Raw genomic sequence first — 20552 nt, 5'->3', positions numbered from 1 at the left:
AGAACACGGTATGGTCACTACGAGTTTTCGGTTATGCCTTTTGGCCTAACCAATGCACCAGCTGTATTTATGGATCTCATGAATCAAGTATGCAAGGCGTACCTCGACAAGTTTGTGATTGTGTTCATTGACGATATTCTCGTCTACTCCAAGAACGAAGCTGACCACGAAGAGCACTTAAGGGTAATTCTGGAATTGCTGAAGAAGGAACAACTGTATGCTAAACTCTCGAAATGTTAATTTTGGCTTCGCGAGGTTCACTTTTTAGGACATGTGATCAACGAGAATGGTATCCATGTCGATCCCGGTAAGGTAGAGGCCATCAAAAACTGGGAAGCACCTAAGACTCCGACAGAGGTGCGGCAATTCCTGGGACTGGCCGGCTACTACCGGCGTTTCATCGAGGGATTTTCAAAGATTGCTTAACCCCTCACCGCTTTGACTCACAAGGGTACTAAGTACAATAGGGGTGACGCGCAATAATCCGCTTTTCAACTGTTGAAAACCAAACATTGTAGCGCCCCTATTCTATCCCTCCCCGAGGGAACGGAAAATTTTGAGGTACACTGTGACGCATCTATACAAGGTCTTGGTTGTGTGTTGATGCAACTCGAGAAGGTTATAGCCTACGCCTCTCGACAACTACGGGTTCACGAGAAGAACTACACGACCCATGATTTGGAACTTGGAGCTGTGGTGTTCGCTCTTAAGATATGGAGGCATTACTTGTACGGTACCAAGTTTACCATTTACACCGACCACAAGAGTCTCCAACATATCTACGATCAAAAGGAGCTGAACATGCGACAGCGTCGTTGGGTCGAGCTGCTTAAGGATTACGATTGTGCCATCAAGTCCCACCCTGGCAAGGCCAATGTAGTGGCTGACGCCCTCAGCAGAAAAGAAACAGATAAACCCAGACGAGTGCGAGCATTGCAACTCACGATTCATGCCAATTTGCCCGATCAGATTCACGATGGGCAACTTGAAGCTTTGAAAGATGACAATCTTCCATCGGAACTTATGCGGGGCATGAACAAGCAACTTGAAACCAGATCGGACGGGGTCCGATATTTTGAGAACCGGATTTGGGTTCCACGATACGGAGAGTTGAGGACTCTAGTGATGGACGAAGCTCACAAGTCCCGATATTCTATCCACCCTGGCTCAGATAAAATGTATCATGATTTAAAAGCACTTTACTGGTGGCCGAACATGAAAGCCGACATTGCCACCTACGTGAGCAGATGCTTGACTTGTGCCAGAGTCAAGATAGAATACCAGAAACCATCTGGCCTACTGCAACAACCGGAACTCCCATGTGGAAATGGGAACACATCTCAATGGATTTTATTACGGGTTTACCTAAGACACAGACGGGATGCGATACCATCTGGGTGATCGTTGACCGGTTGACTAAGTCTGCACACTTCTTAGCGATTAGGGAATCGGAAAAAATGGAAAGACTAACTCGTGTTTACATGAAAGAAGTGGTGTCTAGACACGGAGTGCCTGTCTCGATCATTTCCGATCGAGATTCTCGTTTCACTTCGCACTTTTGGAAGTCGCTACAAAGCGCACTAGGCACCCGTCTTGATATGAGCACAGCATACCATCCTCAGACGGATAGGCAAAGCGAACGAACTATTCAGACCCTGGAGGATATGTTGCGTGCATGCGTGTTGGACTTCGGAAAAAGTTGGGAACCTCACTTACCTTTGGTAGAGTTTTCATATAATAACAGCTACCACGCAAGTATTAAAGCGTGCCGTTTGAAGCGCTGTACGGACGGAAGTGTCGATCACCACTCTGCTGGGCAGGGGTGGGTGACAGCCAAATCACTGGTCCGGAACTGGTACTCGAAACTTCGGAAAAGATTGTTCAAATCCGAAATCGCATGGCAGCAGCACGAGATCGCCAAAAGAGTTACGCCGACAAGCGCCGAAAACCTCTCAAATTTAAAGTGAACGATCGAGTGTTACTCAAAGTCTCACCTTGGAAAGGTGTGGTTCGCTTTAGTAAGCGAAACAAACTCAACCCACGATATGTTGGTCCTTACCGGATAACTGAGCGCGTTGGTCCAGTGGCGTACCGACTGGACCTGCCAACGGAACTCAGTGGCGTACACAATTTATTCCACGTGTCCAATTTGAATAAATGCCTGTCTGATGAAACCCAAGTAGTCCCTTTGGAGAAACTGCAAGTTGATGAACAGCTACGCTTCATTGAAGAACCAGTCGAAGTTTTGGATTGGGAAACCAAAACACTCAAGCACAACAAGATTCCAATCGTTAGGGTTCGATGGAACTCGAGACGTGGACCGGAGTTCACGTGGGAACGCGAGGATCAAATGATGAAAAAGTATCCTCACCTTTTTGAAGGGCTAACCAAACACAGAAAACTGCGAAACCCGGCAAACCGTCAGACATCACCGGAGGTATGAATTAAATTTCGAGACGAAATTTCTTTCTACTAGGGGATGATATGACAAACTGAAAATTTTTCTTACTTTTTCAGACACTCATCACGACTTGACTCAAATTTTCGGGACGAAAATTCTTTAACATGGGAATGATGTGACAATCGTCAATTTCAGGTTAACTCCGTTAACTCAACTCCGTCAATTCAAACTTAAGATCACTAAATCTATAACGCACACTTCATTACATTTAAACTAGGGTTTAAATGACGCTTAACACTTACTACATGTGTAGTCTTTCGGGATTTGCACCGAAACGCAAACGAGTTGACGCAAACGATTGATGAATAAACGAAAAACGTCAAAACAGTAATTATGTGATAATTATGTGTTAGACTTATGTGTTACGTGATAACATGGTTATGAACATTAACTCAAGATGTAAACTAGTTAGTTAAGTTAGAAAAACAACAATTGAAAGTAGAGGGACTTGAGTGTAACTTGTATGTTTATAAATATAGCCTTAATAACTTAACCCTAACTTATTATCATAACCCCACAAGCTCTGATCGGCCTCTTCCTCCTTGCTCCCTTGGCTGCCGTCCACTATACACACACATACAACCCTCAATTCAAGCTTTTGATTGAAGAACTAGGTGCTAGGAAGGTATAATTGATCATCCTTTACATCCTTGTTACTTGATTTTGATGTTTAATGGGTTAATTGAAAACCCTAGCTTGACCGATTTCATGTATGCATAGTTAATATGATTTGTTGTTGATTGGATAATGAATTGATAAGTAGAATTGATATTGTAACATGTTGATTGTTGTGTCTTTGATTTGAGTTCAAACAAAAACCCTAATCTTGTATGTAATGTGTAATTGATGTGCATGGATGGTGTTTATGGAGTCTAGAGGGTTATATGAATGCATGATAGTTCATAGATTGTTAATATGTTGAGTTTGGATACAAACAGTTTCTGGACAGAATGTGTTATTGATGTTTAAGTGACTTTAACGAAGTGTAAAGATGAAAATTGGTTGAGGTTATTGGTACTACAGTAAACTAGGTTGAGTCTAGTTTCTATAGAGTATAAATTTGTAATTTTTGGACAAGTAAAGGTTAACGTTTATGATTTTACAAAAACATTGTGCAAAGCTGAGCTGTTAGACCTGCTGTTAGGTTGTGTTGTAAATGTTATATCTCATGAACTACGAGACCAATTGGGTTGGTTCCACTTCTGGAAGTTGACTTATTGAGTTAGGAACTTAACTCAAGTGGTCTTGCATTTATTGGATTTTTCGTTTAACGGGAATTGCAAATAACATTCTGTTGCGCATGAATTTGACTGTTATGAGTTTGCGGTAATGATTTGATGATTGTGAGAAAACTATGTGGAATAAAAATATAATTAAATATGTTCTGGAAACCAAAGACATATGTGCTTCTGTGATGATTTTTGGTAAATTAATTGAGATGCAATGATCAGTGAAATAGTACAATCTTTCTAGTAGGATTTCTGTCTCGGTGAAACTAGCTGCTGAGTTGTGTAAAAATGCATGAAACATGATACTAGCTATATAATTGTTTTGTTTTGACCAAAATACCCTTGCGGGGAATAATTGTTAATTGATTGCCATGATTTGACCAAATTTCCCTCATGGGGAATAATGGCTAGTTAATTGTTATTTGTTGACAAAAATGCCCTTACGGGGAATAATTGATAGTGATGTACTTTATGAATACATGACACGTATATGATTGCTTACACATGTAATGTGTCACAAAAACACTTGTTTAAGTCACACACGATTCATAAACGAAACACGAAACATGTTATGTGCATAGGTATTATGTGCCGGGTCTAGAGACTCGATAATATTCCGACACTTAGAAAAATCTCTTTATTGTTTTAGAACGCTAGAGAGAGTTTTTCGGTGACGCGCATCTTGGTGATTTAATTTGGGAAATTCTTCGCAAACAGTGAGTTTCACTTTCCCCTCTTTAAACTGTTTTCAAACGCTTTTCACTTGGGGGAGATAACATACTCCACAACGCATTTAAGATTTTATTATAAATTATATATCACTTGTAAAGGCTAAGTGGCAAACGAAACATTTGAAGTCCTACACATCGAACCGGTTAATATTTAGAATAGCGAGTCACTGTTGAGTAGTACTACTGGGTTTGACAAACCCCACCCAACGCTAAACTCGACTGGAGGTCGAGCGGGTGTAATTTTGGCTAACACGTACCATGGTCTGGAGGACCTGGTGACAAGGCACTTAATAAACGAGTCAGCTTCGGTGTCGAACACTTAGTAATACTTGTTGTATAGACTAGCTACCTATCGATATATAATTGACATAACACTATCTGAAAACGCAAAACGCTGTAACGCAAAACGCTGTGACGCTGTAACGCTGTAACGCAAAACGCTGAACGCAAACGCTAAACGATTTATTTTTATATAACTTGTGAACTCACCAACCTTGTGTTGACACTTTTAGTATGTTATTCTCAGGTAGCCGAGGCGGACGCGCGGTTTAGGAACATGCATTGATTGAAAACACTTTTGTTATGCAAACTTATTTTTAACGGTTATCATTGGTTTTAAGTCGTCCTGCGTGACGCAACTTTTGGATTAAATGTTTTTACGCTTCCGCATTTATTTACTCGTAAACGTTTTCTTGGTTTTGAAACTTTATTTTATGGTTTGATTATAACTGATGATTCCGATCCTGTTAGTTCACACCCTCTGACGGTAAAACTCCGTTCGTGGATTTTGAGGGTGTGACAGCTTTGCTGAAGACTTTAAGAATTTTACCGTTGACGAGTGAGATCTGAATGAATTTATCAAAATAAACAACTTCGGCACGGTGCAAGGATAACCAATCCATGCCTACTATGACATCGAAACTTCCCATTTGCATCGGGATGAGATCGATGGAGAATTTATGATTAGAAAGGATGAGAGTACAATCGCGGACGACATAATTGATGCTGATAGAATTTCCATTGGTGACTTCAACAGGAAACGGTCGGGAAAGCTTGGTTCAAGGCATAGCAAGTTTAGACTCAAATTTCAAAGAAATAAAACTTCTACCGGCACCAGTATCAAATAAAATAGAAGCCAAATGTTGGTTCACCAAAAACATACAGTTCACAACATCGTTAGCCACTTGATCTTGAATTGCATTCATCATGAAAGCTCGCCCTTGATTTCCATGGTTTCCTTGGGTTACTTGAGGTGGAGGAGGTGGTGCTTGAATGGCTTGCATGGGTTGGATAGCTTGCCCGGGTTGGATTAGTGGAGCATTGAGTTGGGAAAGTTGGGGTTGGTAGGTTTGGACTTAGTAGGCTTGGGTTTGGTAATAAGGAACGGTCATGGTTTGGGCTTGGTTAGCAAAGGCTAGGCGAGGGCAATTGTTGCGGAAATGGTTGGGATCACCACAGTTAAAGCAAGATTGGGTTGTTGAGGTTGGTTTTATGGGTATGGTGCATATCGGTTTTGGGAATTTTGGGGAGCGGTTCTTGGTTGGTTGGGTTGGGTTTGTTGTGCGGATCGGCATGAGGTGTTGAGATAACCAAAACGGTTACAAATAGTGCATTGGCGACATGGCAAGTGTGATGGGTGTTGATGTTGCCAATTGTTGCAAAGCGGGAGAGTACCAGTATAGGGTCTTCGGGTTTGTGGTGGAGCTTGGGTTGGTTGTTGAGGTTGTGGTTGGGTGACATCATATTTTCGGTGATTGATTTTGGGTTTCTTTTTGTTGTTGTGGTTGTTGTTGTGCCGGGAAGAGTTTGAGTAGTTTATGGCTTGTGGTGGGGGGTCAACTTTGGCTTGAGGTACGGGTTCGGTGTTGGCTTTCTCACTTGACTTCTTGAGGGTTAGTGTACCCGCTTTCGCATGGTTTTCCGATAGCGCACCAGCTAAAGTGATAGCGTCCTCAAGGTTCACGGGTTTGCTACTCATTATTGAGTTCCGGATTTGCATAGGTAGACCCCCAATGTATTTGTCAAGTTCACATTCGGTAGGGGTAACCAAGTGAGGGACGAGGATGCTTAGTTCATGGAAATGGAGTGAATAGGCAGCATTATCACCACTTTCTTGCTTAAGGTTCCAAAATTCATCCTCGAGCTTTTGGAGCTCGTGTTTGGGACATAACTTCTTCATAATGAGTGCCTTGAGATCGGACCATGGAAGAGCCATAGTCGTTTCCGATCCTTGGAGGTGCATGACACTACCCCACCATGCAAGAGCCGTTTTTCGAAACATGCTCGAGGCGAAATTTGTCTTTTTCGCTTCGGGGCACTCGCTGTGTCAGAACACACTCTCAATCGATTCGAACCACTGCAACAAAGTGGTCGCACAGTTGGTTCCAAAGAACTCGGTTGGGTTAGCACTTGTAAATTGCTTAAACAAGTAAGATGCGGGTTTAGGTTCAACGGTTTCAACAACGAGTGAAGGTTGGGTAGCTTGGATTTGCGTTATAAGTTCAGGAATCACCGCAGCCATTTGCTTGACGACGAACGCGGCCATGCGTCAGTTGGAGTTCTTGCGCGGGTTGCGGCTTACCGGGGGCATGCTAAAAATTATAAAGAAATGGAATAAGTTTGAGGTAAAAAGAAATGAATATGAGGGTGTATAAAAATAAAACTTCAATTTTTTTTATTGTGAATCCTAAAGTTAGTAAGGAGGAGATTTAGTTGTTAAATAAAATATAAAACTTTGTATATAAATAACAATTCGTAAACAAAACGTAAATGATTTTTATGAGGCCGTAGCTTGAAATTTAGAGATTTTGAGATTTATAGAGTCAGAAAATCGTACATGAACCACCATGATTTGTTATTCTGACACTAAAAATATTTTTATAAAACACCACGTTGGAGTCTAAACATGTTCACATACCACCGCGTCTTTTTCATGTTTTTGACTCAAATAACGATAATAACACATAATAAAATGGAGATACAAAGTCATGTCAAAACACTAGTCCACGTATCACCGTGGCACTAATGTTTCAACACCGAAAATTAGGATGGCGACCGGAATGATCGCATTAGACTACTTAAAGTATTGACATTTATAACACGGCTCGTTGGCCTAGAAAACGAGCACTATAATTCAACCATCCCAAGTAAGTAATTCACCTTCGATTCTTGGAATCTTTTTGTCAAATGGTCGTTTTATAATGTCTCGTTTCCTATGATGGCTACAAACCCGATATAAACGCAACCTTTAAGGGATTTGAAACAACGGGATCCAAGTTAGTCTTGTAATCCATAAAACACAATAAAAATCTATGTTGCGTTTTAAGGTAAGGATACCTTAAGTATACTGTGAAAGTGTGTGTATGTGAACATCTATGGTCTTTTTGTTGTATTAAATAAGTTTATAAATAAACATGTGTAATGAACAATCAAATAATATAAACACGTATAAGCAGGACCCTAGAGCAAAAACTATACTAGGTCGTCACGTCTAACCACCTATCTTATAGTCTTCTGGCTCTGATACCAATATGTCACACCCCGACCAAAGGCGGCGGAACATGCCCGGGTGCAACGTGATTGGACAAATACACAAGATACTATTAAAGGCGACAATATTTAATCAACTCATTTATTTCCACAAAAGACATAACGTCACATAACATACTTGTTCATACAATACCCGAAACAAAACATAGCAAATAATATATTGTTCATTTTTGCTAATGTCCTAACGGTCTTGATTACGTTTTCTCCAAGTCTCGAGTCAACCGAAAGTCAAATCTGTAACATTTCATAAAATAAAGTTTATCAATACAAAGGTTGGTGAGCAATTCATATTTTTGAACAAGTATATATATATAATAAGAAAATGTCCACAACTTGTATACGAAACAATAAATAATAGCAATAATTTGGACAAAATCAGGTCGCTAATAAGAATACATTAGCGGAACCGACTATAAGAGAATACCAAATAGATTCGGATTTCGTGAGGTCATTAATAAGAATACATTAACGGCACTGTGCTATAAGAGAATACCAGATAGTTCACGGATTTATGAATCAACCAACCATAAGCGGTAAACACATAAGCATATACGCATGTAAGCATAGAACACCAAATCGAGCATTTATTTAAGTAAAGTATACAATAACGTTTGTGGTTTACGACTCAAGTATAAAGAATTTGATTTGAATAAGATGAAATATCACCCCCAAAAAGAAATATGGAAAATGAGGTATGAAAGTACTCACGCTCAAGTATAAAACTTGGTCGGTAAAAGACGGGAAATCGGAGGATGGAGTCTAACGAGCAAGGCCTAAATAAAAATAAAAGCCTTGTATTAGAAATGTTGTTTTATGAAAGCTTTAAAATAAAAGTTAAGAAATGTAAACAATTAAAGTTTAAGGTTTAAAATGTAACTATTTAAGAAATTATATTAATAACCCTTTAAAATGTAAGTTTGCTCGAAACCGGGTAAAAGTATCTAACCTTAATATTTACTCAACCTATGTTAAGTAATAAGGTGGGTAAAAATGCAAGAATGCAAGTCCCTTTGGAATAAAGATACTAAAACGGATTTTAATGAGTGTTCGGGTTGTTGGTTCGGGTCTTGATAATTGGTCCAACCCAAAGTCAGCTTTCAAAAATATTAAATGTTATGAGATAACTCATAAAAATATATTAACACTTAACCAAGTATGTAGTTCTATTGTTTTGGAACTAACAACGCACGTTAAGCGAGTGTTCATTTTTTTCGGTCCAAACTTTGTTATAAGATCAAGTTGGATTCAACATTCCAAGTACTTTAATAAAATATTTAAAATCATTTTGTAAAGTATTTTTAAATAAGTATACAAATCTTGATAGCTAAAAACAAACTTGTGTGTCTTACACGAGTGAAAATCGGTTTAGTTCGGTTTGATTCGGTTTCCATCTCACAATAAGTTCATAGATGGTTTCCACATGCCCAAATATCAAAGAACTTGTATAATAATTTATAAATAATGAAACTTAAGTTTTACAACCAAAAAGTTAAAAATAAAGTCTTTAAACGAACTTGTAAATACAGTCTAGAAGTCTTTAAAAAGTTAAAAATACGGTCTAGAACTATTTATGGTTGAGCCAAGGCTAAACTCTTAGATCCTTAACCATGGAACTTGTAAATATGACAAACAAACTACAATGAGTAGAAGTTAGTAAGCAATAATAAAGTTAAATGGTTAGATGCGGAAAATATATAACAAGGACCACGAAAGTCCTCCTTGTAGCCTTGCCTTACGAGGCCTGAAACTTAACCAAGCGGGGCCGGATAAGTAATTACATATATATTTTGTGCCATATGCTTTAAGTATTAAGTTAGACTAAGATATACAAATTAAAATGAAGAACTAGCATAGTTTGACTTTGGAAGTCAAACTTGACATAAACTTGAAAATAACCTTGAATGATTCTTGAATTTTGAGTGATAAAAGAATTTATGAGCAGGGATTTTTGTGGGAAAGGGTTGGGTATTTATAGGACAAGCTTAATTTGGTTAAACAAGAGGTTTGTTGGTTAAAAATTGGATTCGTTGGACAATAAACCAAACAATGAGACCCAGGGGACAAATCTGTCTGCAAGCGGTCGCGCCGCGCGACCACATGCGGTCTCCCCGTTGCGCTACGTGACGGGTGGGCTGATGGTATTTTTTTGAAATTTTCAAAAATGACAGTTTGGCCCCCGAAGTTTGTTTTAAGTGATTTTAACGTGTTTTAAGGCCCGAAATGGATGTTTTCAAGACCCAACAAGTGTGAAACAATATTGTAACATAAAATCCATCATTTTCATTATATCATAAGTTTCGATTTACAAAACGAGTCGGTTTACATAACAAACGAATATAAAACGAGTACAAAACGAATACAACCGAGACCGAATTTGACGAATGTCACAAATTGTGTTTCTTCCCCCTTCTCTAATTCAAGTTCAGCTTCTAGAAAGAAAAAAAATAGGGTCTAAGGAGAAAAACTTTTTGGACCTTAAGTAAAAGGAGTATTTTGTTGAGTTTAAACGTTTAAACAGTTTAATTTTTATATGGGCTTAGACCATCTGTAGTCCACCGCATTGCGGCGTTTTGAAGGTGAAAATGCCGGAGGCATACCGCCCCTCCTTCCCGGCGTTATGGGGTGTTTTTTTTAACAAGCATTTGTACAAAACGCTTCTATGGCACAAACTTTTAAACAAAATCAACAATTTGACCGTTGAAACCGTTTTTAAAAAAATATGTTTTTATATATAATCATCTTCATCCCGAATCAAAACTCACCAAATTTATGAACCTTTCATTCACAAACTCTATATTTCCTCACGCCAAATTCCCTATAAAACCTAATCTATGGATTCTCCCACTTCTATATATAACCAATTTTTCGGGCCCGACCAACAAGCCGTAGACGACGCGGAGGAAGAGGCGGTTACGAGTGCGATTGTGCTCGCGACAACTTATATGAATTCTATTAGCTCTCATCCACCCTCCGTTTCAAAAAGAACATATATCGAATGTGTCACACCCCGACCAAAGGCAAAACATGCCGAGGTGCAAAGGATTGCCCAAAAACACAAGACACTATTAAAATGACAATATTTAATCAACTCATTTATTGATAAATTAATAAACAACATATCTTGTTCATACAAACATATTGAATACAAGTAAACAATTATATTGTTCGTTTTGCTAATATCCTAATAGTCTTGATAACGTTTTTTTCGTCAAGTCCTCGAGTCAACAAAAGTCAAACCTGTAATATTGTATAAAATAAAGTTTGTCAACACAAAGGTTGGTGAGCAATTTCATAGTTTTGAACAATAAGTATATAATAGGAAATTCCATAACTTGTATACGAAACAATAAATAATAGCACAATTTGGATAAATGAGATCGCTAATAAGCATACGTTAGCGACACCGTCTATAATAGAATACCAAATAGATTCAGATTTCTATGAGATTGTTAATAAGAATACATTAACGACACCGTCTAAAAGAGAATACCAAATAGATTCGGATTTCCATGAGACCGTTAATAAGAATACATTAACGATACCGTGCTATAAGAGAATACCAGATAGTCCATGGATTTATGAATCAACCAACCAAAAAGTGCTAAACACATTAGCATTTAAGTATGTAAGCATATAACACCAAATCGAGCATTTATTTAAGTAAGTATACAATAATTTTTGTGGTTTGAGACTCAAGTATAAAACATTTAGTTTGAATAGGTATGCAATATCACCCCAAAAACGAAAGATGGAAAAACGGGGGATGAAAGTCCTCACATTCAAGTAATAACTTGATCGGTAAAATTACGAGTAACCGGAAGGATGAGGTTTAACGAGCAAGGTCTAGATGAAAGGAAGTCTTGTATTAAAAAGGTTTTCTTTAAACAAAATAAATGATAAGAAATGCAACCAATTTAAAGTTAAGGTTTAAAATGTTAATATTTAAGAAAAACATAATAATAGTCTTTTAAAAGTGTAAGTTTGCTCGAAACCGGGTTAAAGTATCTATCCCTTAATATTTACTCAACCTATGTTAAGTAATAAGGTGGGTAAAAATGCAAGAATGCAAGTCCCTTTATAATATAGATACTAAAACGGGTTTTAACGAGTGTTTCGGGTTGTTGGTTTGGGTCTTCATAATTGGTCAAACCCATAGTCAACTTTCTAAAATAATAAATTTCATGAGATAACTCAATAAAATTTAATAAAACTTAACCAAGTATGTAGTTCTATTGTTTTAGAACTAACAACGTTCGTTAAGCGAGTGTTCGGTTTTGTCGGTCCAAACTTTGTTATGAGATCAAGTTGGATCCAACATTTCCAAGTACTTAAGAAAATAATTAATATAAGTTTATAAAGTATTTTATACAAGTCTTAATAGCTAAAAACACACTTGTGTATCTTAAGCGAGTGAAAATCGGTTTAGTTCGGTTTCCATCTCGCAATAAGTTCATAGATGGTTTACACATGCCCAAATATCAAAGAACTTGTATAAAAATTTATAAATGAAGATACTTAAATTTTACAACCAAAAAGTTAACAAAAAAGTCTTTAAAAGAAAGTTCGGTTTTCGGTTCGGATCTTGTTTTGGGTTAAGACCGATGTAAGATTCTACAAACCCATAACCATAGAACTTATGAAAATTATTTTAGAAACTTAAATCTAACAATAAGCATGTTTAAACAATAATTTAACAAAACTAGTAAACAAGTTCGGTTTACGGTTTAGAGCTATTTACGATTAAACCGAGGCTAGTCTATACAAACCCATAACCATAGAACTTCATAAATATGATAAACAAACTAAAATGAACATAGGTTAAACATGGTTAGTAAGCATAAACAAGTTATATAATTATATATATATATATATATCAAGGACTTGAAAGTCCTCCATGTAGCATTGTCTTACGAGGCCCGACACTCCACCGAACAAGACCGGGGAAGTGACCACCAAAGGTAATAAGGGGTGTGTATTATATATATGTTGCAACAACAAGCTTGAATCATATGGAGTTAGTAGAAAACAAAGGAAACTCTTGTTTGACTCTTGAAGGTCAAACAAGTAAGAATCTTGAAAGTTGGAGCTTAAAACTTAGGTTGAGAGTGTTTGGTGAGTATGAGCAAGTTCAAATGAGTTGTGAGGCTTGGTTTTATGAAGGATAAGGTGTTAGGGTTATCCATAAGGTTGCTTTAGAGATTTCCAAGCATTTTGATTGGTTTAGAGGGTCAAACATGTGATAAATAACAACAAAAAACGGATTTGTTGACTGCAGGTCTGAGGCCGCGCCACGCAACCAGCCTATCCTCCTTGGCCGCACGGCGCGGCGTGCTAGGGGGGTTGGGTTGGTCAGCTCGTCTTGCGTGGTTCGTTTTGCGTCCCAGAAGTTCGTTTTCGATATAATTTGAGCGTTTTAAAGGCGTTTTCGAATCCGTAAAAGGGGTTTTTCAAATTGAACAAGTGGGAATGATTTAGTAATATAAAATCCAATATTTTAAATATTTTAAATGTTCAGGATATTAATCGGGTCGGTTTACATGATAAATGAATACACAAACTAAGACCAATAGGACCCGAAATTGACGAATGTCAAAGAATGAGACCGTATTTGCGCCAACGACCAGTTGATGGCGGATTACTTCAACGCCTAGTCGAAATACAAGAACCCCAAGACTTTTAGGCGTCGCTTTAGGATGTCTAAGAATTTATTTTTGCGCTTCACCAATGATTTGGAGCTTGAGCTTGATTACTTTCAGCAAAAGCCGGACAGTTGATGGACGCTAGGATTCACAGCTATTCAGAAGGTTTAAGGTTGCGTCAGCCATACACGTTATCACCTACGGAAACACGTCCGACATCAGCGACGAGTATTTAAAGATGGCCGATAAAACAACTCGGGACACCTTGGAGTATTTTTGTTATGATACATTTCATTTTTTTTAAATAATTATATCACTTGTTTACTTTAATTAATTATTTTATAAATTGTATAAAATATAGGAATATTAAAACTATATGGACCAAATTATCTAAGAGAGCCCAACTGGAACGATCTACAACGTCTTTCCGAGGCACATGCAATGGTACATGGTTTACCCGGCATGATCTGGAGTGTAGATTGTATGCATTAGGAATGAGCTAATTGTCCAACTGCATGGTGAGGTCAATACACCCGAGGTGACCAAAAGGGATCAACGGTCAGCCTTCAAGCGATTACTTCATACGACCTTTGGATTTGGTCGGCATTTTTTGGTGTTCCCGGTTCCAACAATGACATAACCGTCTTAAAACAGTCGCCTGTTAGGTGAGACCCATGACCCGCTTATTTTTTTTACTGTAAAACTGTTTTCTAATTAAATATATATATATTTTTTAAATCAGATATTAATTTTTGATATATCCCTATTTTATAAGATTTTTATATCAAATATTTGATAAGATGAAATTTTAATTTAATGAGATGTTATAACCTATTTAAGGAGTATCTGGGTTTGGCGAGAACCATACCCGTGAATTCGGGTCAACTGCATAAGAAGTCTTCATTGGCAAATGAAGAAATCTGGTGGCTTAAGAGAATGTAGGGTGCAACCAGAGAGCTTTTAAATGTTTCGTTTATATATATTTAAAATCCATTTCTATGCGGTTAAGTATTTTTTTTATATTATATTATCAATATTTATGTCATAACTAGTTTATATCCCCCGTATTATGGAGGTTGTATTAGATTATTCATTTATAATATTTATACACTTTTTGGATTTTAATTTTGTTTATTGTACATAAGTTAATAATATACTTAATTTTATTTATTGTAAATAAGTTAATAATATACTTAGTTTTTATGATAAAAAGTTTATCAAATAAATGAGACGTTATAAACCGGTTTAAAAGCTACCTGGGTTTGGTGAGAACCATGACCAACTTATATTTTTTTACTATAAAATTGTTTTTTAATGATAAATATATATATATATATATATATATATATATATTTTAAAAGAAATCATATATTAATTTTTAATATATCCCTATTTTATAAGATTTTCATATCAGATTAATAATTTGATTAGATTAATTTTTAATTTAATGAGATGTTATAATCCGTTTAAGGAATATCCGGGTTTGATGAGACTCGTACCCGTGAATTCGGGTCAAATGCATGAGAAATCTCCATTACAAATAAAACAATCTGATGATTTAAAAAAATTTAAGGAACAACTAGAAAGCTTTTAAAGATTTTGCTTATATGCATTATAGATTATATAAGACTACCAACTATTACACTTGTTCTATAATTTAATAAAATAATCTCATTCTCTATTTTTATGAACCTTGTTTTAAACTAAAAGTCAAAGGTATACTTTTCTTGCACAACGTTTTCTCCATAATAACTCTTTATAAAGTTATAAAGAATGAAATACAATAATTGATCAATATCTAAATTTGAAGGACTAACTATAATCGTAAAATACATTGATATGAATGCTAATAACTTCTATCTTCATGTCTCAGCTGGTGGCAATATTTAGTTGTTTGTAATTTTTAATTTCATCAATTATATATATTTAAAACATTTAACTTTTTACTAATTTTATTTTTCTTTTTCTAATAACTTGTGTTCGTAAATTTGTGTTAGTTAATTTTTGTCTCAATGTTTTGATATAAAATGTACTAAAAATGAATTTATCGAAATAAAACGTCTTTATAGTGTCACAGCCTATATCAAGTTCTGAAACTGAAACATATCATGACGAACTGAACCGATAAGTCAATAACAACTGTAAAAAATCAATATTAGTGTCGATAATATCAGAAACGGTATAGGTATTATTTTTTTTTTCGGATTATTAATTGTTGGAACCACTATCAGTACTCCCTTTTATGGTTATTGATCGATTTGTTATAAACACACATCGATATCCTTTTAAGCATATGGAGATAACATGAGAAACTAACGTCCAATTAAACTATTGTAAATAAACTTTTTTTAATATAACATTTTTTCTCAAACTGTATCTGCTCAACAATATTTATACCGGAATTCACTTTAATGGTTTTTGGTATCCATACGAGTTGATTTCGGTATACTTTTGTTTTGACTACCGGTACCAAAATGGTATCTTACCACGTACAACATAACTTTGTAGCTAGCTTACTACTTTATTTATCTTTTTCTTACCTTTTGCTTGATATATCTAATACTATTGTAAGCACTATTTCATTGTATGCATATTTCGATTACCCTCAACAGTATAACTAGAAACTATGCTAGCTAGTTTAGTTACAAAATCTATACATGAAAAAAAAGAAAAAAAAAACTTAGACTTGTTTAGTTAAATGTAAATTAAAAGACTCTAAATTTCATTTTTTTTCTTTGAATTTAAAAAAGTCAAAATTAAAGGAATATATATATTTTATAGCACATATATTACCACGTTGTTAAAAAGTAGAAATTTAGGTTGCACACCTTGTTTTGGACCAAGGAACTTCTATATAAACCCACCCTTTGCATGCAACCATTCACCACCCAATCCAAAACCAGCTCTAAACCTCTCCCCTGCATGTTAGCAATTCTCTTTGTTAAGATGACATCCTTTCCACTTTTAGCATCCCTAATCTTGTGTTGCTTGTTCCTTCTCTCTCCGGTCGCCTACGGGTACACGAAATCAGAGATCATATCATGGTGTGGCCAAACGCCTCACCCGGAATCATGCGAATATTTCTTGGTCAATAACCAAAATACGGGTTCCGTGAAACAAAAACCAGACTTCATCAAAGCGTTACTAAAGGTGACCTTAGAGCGGGCTGAGCACGCCGAGTCAAACACTCGTGGGCTTGGCACAAAATGTCGTAAGAAGCTTGAAAAGGCCGCATGGGAAGACTGTGTTCAACTTTATGAAAACACAGTCCAGAGGGTCAACCTAACTGTTGATCCTCGTAAACCGTGTAGCCAGTATGAAATGCAAACCTGGCTCAGCACAGCTCTCACAAATCTCCAAACATGTATAGACGGGTTTAAGGAGCTAGGCGTTGGTGGCTACTTGTTGCCTCAAATGAACAATAATGTATCTTATTTGATTAGCAACGCGCTAGCCATGAATAAAAATGGATCCCAGTCTAATACTGGTTACCAAAAAGGGTTCCCAGACTGGGTGAAGCCTGGTGACCGCAGGCTACTACAGTCTAAAAATCCTTTTTCTCAGGCGAATGTTGTGGTGGCTCAAGATGGTTCGGGCAACTATAAAACGATTGGAGAAGCCGTAACGGCTGCAGGAAAGAGATTTGGAAGCGGTCGGTATGTGATATACGTGAAAGCGGGTACTTACAAGGAGAATACCGAAATCTGTACAAAGTTGAAGAACATAATGCTAGTAGGAGATGGCATTGGAAAAACCATCATAACCGGGAGTAAAAGTGTTGGAGGAGGTGCTACCACTTTCAAATCAGCAACCGTTGGTAAGAAAATTCAAAGAATTTATTTATTTTAAACAGAAATTAATTTAAAACCAACAACTTTTTTTTTTATAGAATAGAAAACCTGTTATTATTTGAAATGTTTTTGAAAGAAATCTCAAACCCTTTTTAATATTTCTTTTTTCAGTTTTCATTTAAAATTAAGTTTAGTCTTTTTTTTTTTAATAATGTGTGATATTTTATATTCTATAAGACTTTATATACAACATTTATTTTAATTAATTTTACATTTCGATATAATATGAAAACACCGAGTTTTAGTTAAAATACTGTGTATTTTTGTATTGTAAGTAAAGAAATTAACTTATTATGTTTGGTTGTCAATAAAATTTCTATTAAATCATAGAAAAGAAATTGTAGTTAAATTTAAAAAATTTCAGATATTACATGTTATTAGAAAAAAGTAAATTAAATTTTGAAATGAAAACAAAAATACAAAGTGAAAATGGACATCTCGTCCTTCCAATAGTCATTAGAATCTGTCTTTACAAACTTTAAAAATAAAAATAAAAGTAAAAATAAAAATAAAAATAAAAATAAAAATAAAAATACAAAAACCAATTGTTTGAATATTATCATTGCCATTTCTTCCAAGACAAAGTTATGCCAATTGACCTTTATATCTTCAAAGGTTATATTGTCATAAAGAAAGCGATTGATACATTTTATTAACCAATTTGGCTACTTACACCTTTCTTTTATCTAGTTCATAAAACCAGCCGTCGAGGGAGATGGATTCATCGGTCGTGGCATCACCTTTAGAAACACCGCAGGACCACAAAACCACCAGGCCGTCGCACTCCGAAGCGGGTCTGATCTCTCGGTGTTCTACCAGTGCAGCTTTGAAGGCTACCAAGACACACTCTACGTCCACTCAGATAGACAATTCTACAGAGAATGTGACATATACGAAACAGTTGATTTCATTTTTAGCAACGCCGCAGTCTTGTTCCAAAACTGCAACATTTATGCGCGCAACCTTCCTAACAAGACCAACACTGTAACCGCACAAGGCCGGACTGATCCAAATCAGAACACGAGAATCTCAATCTATAACTGTCGTGTCACTGCTGCCTCGGACCTAGAAGGGTCCGTTAAGACGTATCTTGGTAGGCCCTGGAAGCAGTATTCGAGGACCGTGTTTCTTAAAACATTCCTTGATAGTCTAGTCGACCCTGCAGGCTGGATGCCTTGGAGCGGTAATTTCGCACTCAACACGTTGTACTACGGGGAGTAATTGAACACAGGCCCTGGTTCATCGACCGCAAATAGAGTTAGCTGGAAGGGCTACCGTGTGATCACGAGCGCTACCGAGGCAGCACAGTTTACTGTTGGAAACTTTATTGCCGGTGGTTCATGGTTGCCTGCGACCAACGTACCCTTCACTTCTGGGCTTTGATACACTCATTGGATCTCCATGTATATTAATGTTGATATATCTTAAATTGATTACTTTTACATGTTTGGAGCACATTTGCTCATAAATAAATGGTTGGCACTTAAAAGTCCAACATGCATCTAAGGGATTTTATTGTTGTTATTATTATATTATCATAAAAAAATTTTATAGATTTATTTAATGAATATTATGAATAGAGTTTTTTCATAAGAGGGCAAGGGGCATTCATATGGGTAGGGTGTATGGCTTACAAATCACATGGTAACACCATCCCATCCCATGTGGGTAAGGTGCATGACTTCATTTCATGACAAAGATTTGCCACACAACATTGATTCATTATTGGCCATTAAAAATTAAAATGAATTAATTAAGTTTTAGGGTCCTTGTGGGTAGGTGCTGCCTGTAAGTTTGTGGTTTTTCGGTAGTTAATGGTAGAAATGAGGTGGCATTACATTATTGATTAATGCATGGGTAATACCCATGAGTGCCCCTTCCCCTCTAATTAAAAAAACTAGTTGCAAGTATCCTACGCGTATAGCATTATTTATAGTTGTTAAAGAGATGATAGGAATTTATATGATAACTACAGAATATCCACTGACTGATAACTACATATATCCACGTGCAATATAGTGTTTTTGTTTTACTTAATTCCCAATCAACGATCACCCTATCCCATGAGAGCTGCCAAGCATACGACTGAAAGGATGCCAACTGCAATCTCTCACAATTTGGTCATGAAATTTGAGTTTTGCAACCTGAGCTCTACTCACCTGAAACAAAAATACACATAACAAAAAAAAAAAAAAACTATGATTTTTTGTAAACAAATATAAATGATTCACAAAACAAAATGGAATATCTCATTTGGACTTACATTGAAGCACTTAGTTGAGAAGCCTACAAATCCCCAAACCACACCTAACATCATACGAACTTTGTGGCCAAATAACAATAAACCCACCCACCCCCCAACCCCAAACTGCCATCAGACTGATTAACACAATGAAGCACAAAATTGAACATATATTTGCGAGTTTAATCTCATCATCAACTTCTAACTGATCCTATTTAGCCATAATTATACCATTAGGATAACCTTTGGAATCTAATAATATGAATAAACTTAATTAATCATTCCACCAATGCATCATAAGCCAACAATTGTGGAACTTGTGGCTGGTAAGCTTGATGAGTTTGGTACGTCTGGACCTGATACAGTGGGGATGGAGCAAGCTGAAGCGAGTTCACATTCGCGAGTAATGGACACGCGTTGCAGAAGTGGCTATGGTCACCACAGTTATAGCAAGCTCGCATCTGGTTAATGGGTTGAACATACGGAACAGGACGGGGATTCGGTTGGGCAAACTGCTGAGGAGCAGTTGGCACAATAGCGCCTTCACGACAAGTGGTGCTAAGGTGCCCAAAGCGGTTGCAACAAGTGAATTGGCGACAAGCGGCATTAGCGGGATGATGTCCACAAAAGTTGCAAAACGGATGAGGTCCGTTGTAGGGCTTCTTGAGTGGTGGTGCAAGGTTAGGTTGGGGTTGAGATGTGGAATGTTGGGTTCGCGCGTAGTTCCTGCGCTTCTTGCTATAGTGGTTTGAGGAAGAGACATGCTTGAATGACTCGGGTTTGGTTTCTTTGGGTTCTGAAGATAGTTTATCAGCAGGCTTCTTTGAATCTTTCAATGTTAAAGTCCTGG

General features: G+C 36.8%; 1 protein-coding gene across 1 annotated transcript; it reads left to right on the top strand.

The window, feature by feature from the left end:
* The first annotated feature begins 16412 nt into the window (after positions 1 to 16412).
* On the top strand, positions 16413 to 19030 carry LOC143529134 (pectinesterase 2-like). Its single transcript, XM_077024990.1, has 2 exons — positions 16413 to 17426; positions 18164 to 19030. Exons 1-2 carry the CDS (start codon positions 16481 to 16483, stop codon positions 18679 to 18681), a joined length of 1464 nt encoding a protein of 487 aa, XP_076881105.1. The 5' UTR covers positions 16413 to 16480; the 3' UTR covers positions 18682 to 19030.
* The last annotated feature ends 1522 nt before the right edge of the window (positions 19031 to 20552 follow it).

This window comes from Bidens hawaiensis, unplaced genomic scaffold (assembly GCF_021521415.1).
Source record: "Bidens hawaiensis isolate Kalapana, Puna unplaced genomic scaffold, B.hawaiensis_p1.1 tig00008501_1, whole genome shotgun sequence".
Classification (NCBI taxonomy): Eukaryota; Viridiplantae; Streptophyta; class Magnoliopsida; order Asterales; family Asteraceae; genus Bidens; species Bidens hawaiensis.
This window is presented reverse-complemented; position numbering and strand designations above follow the sequence as displayed.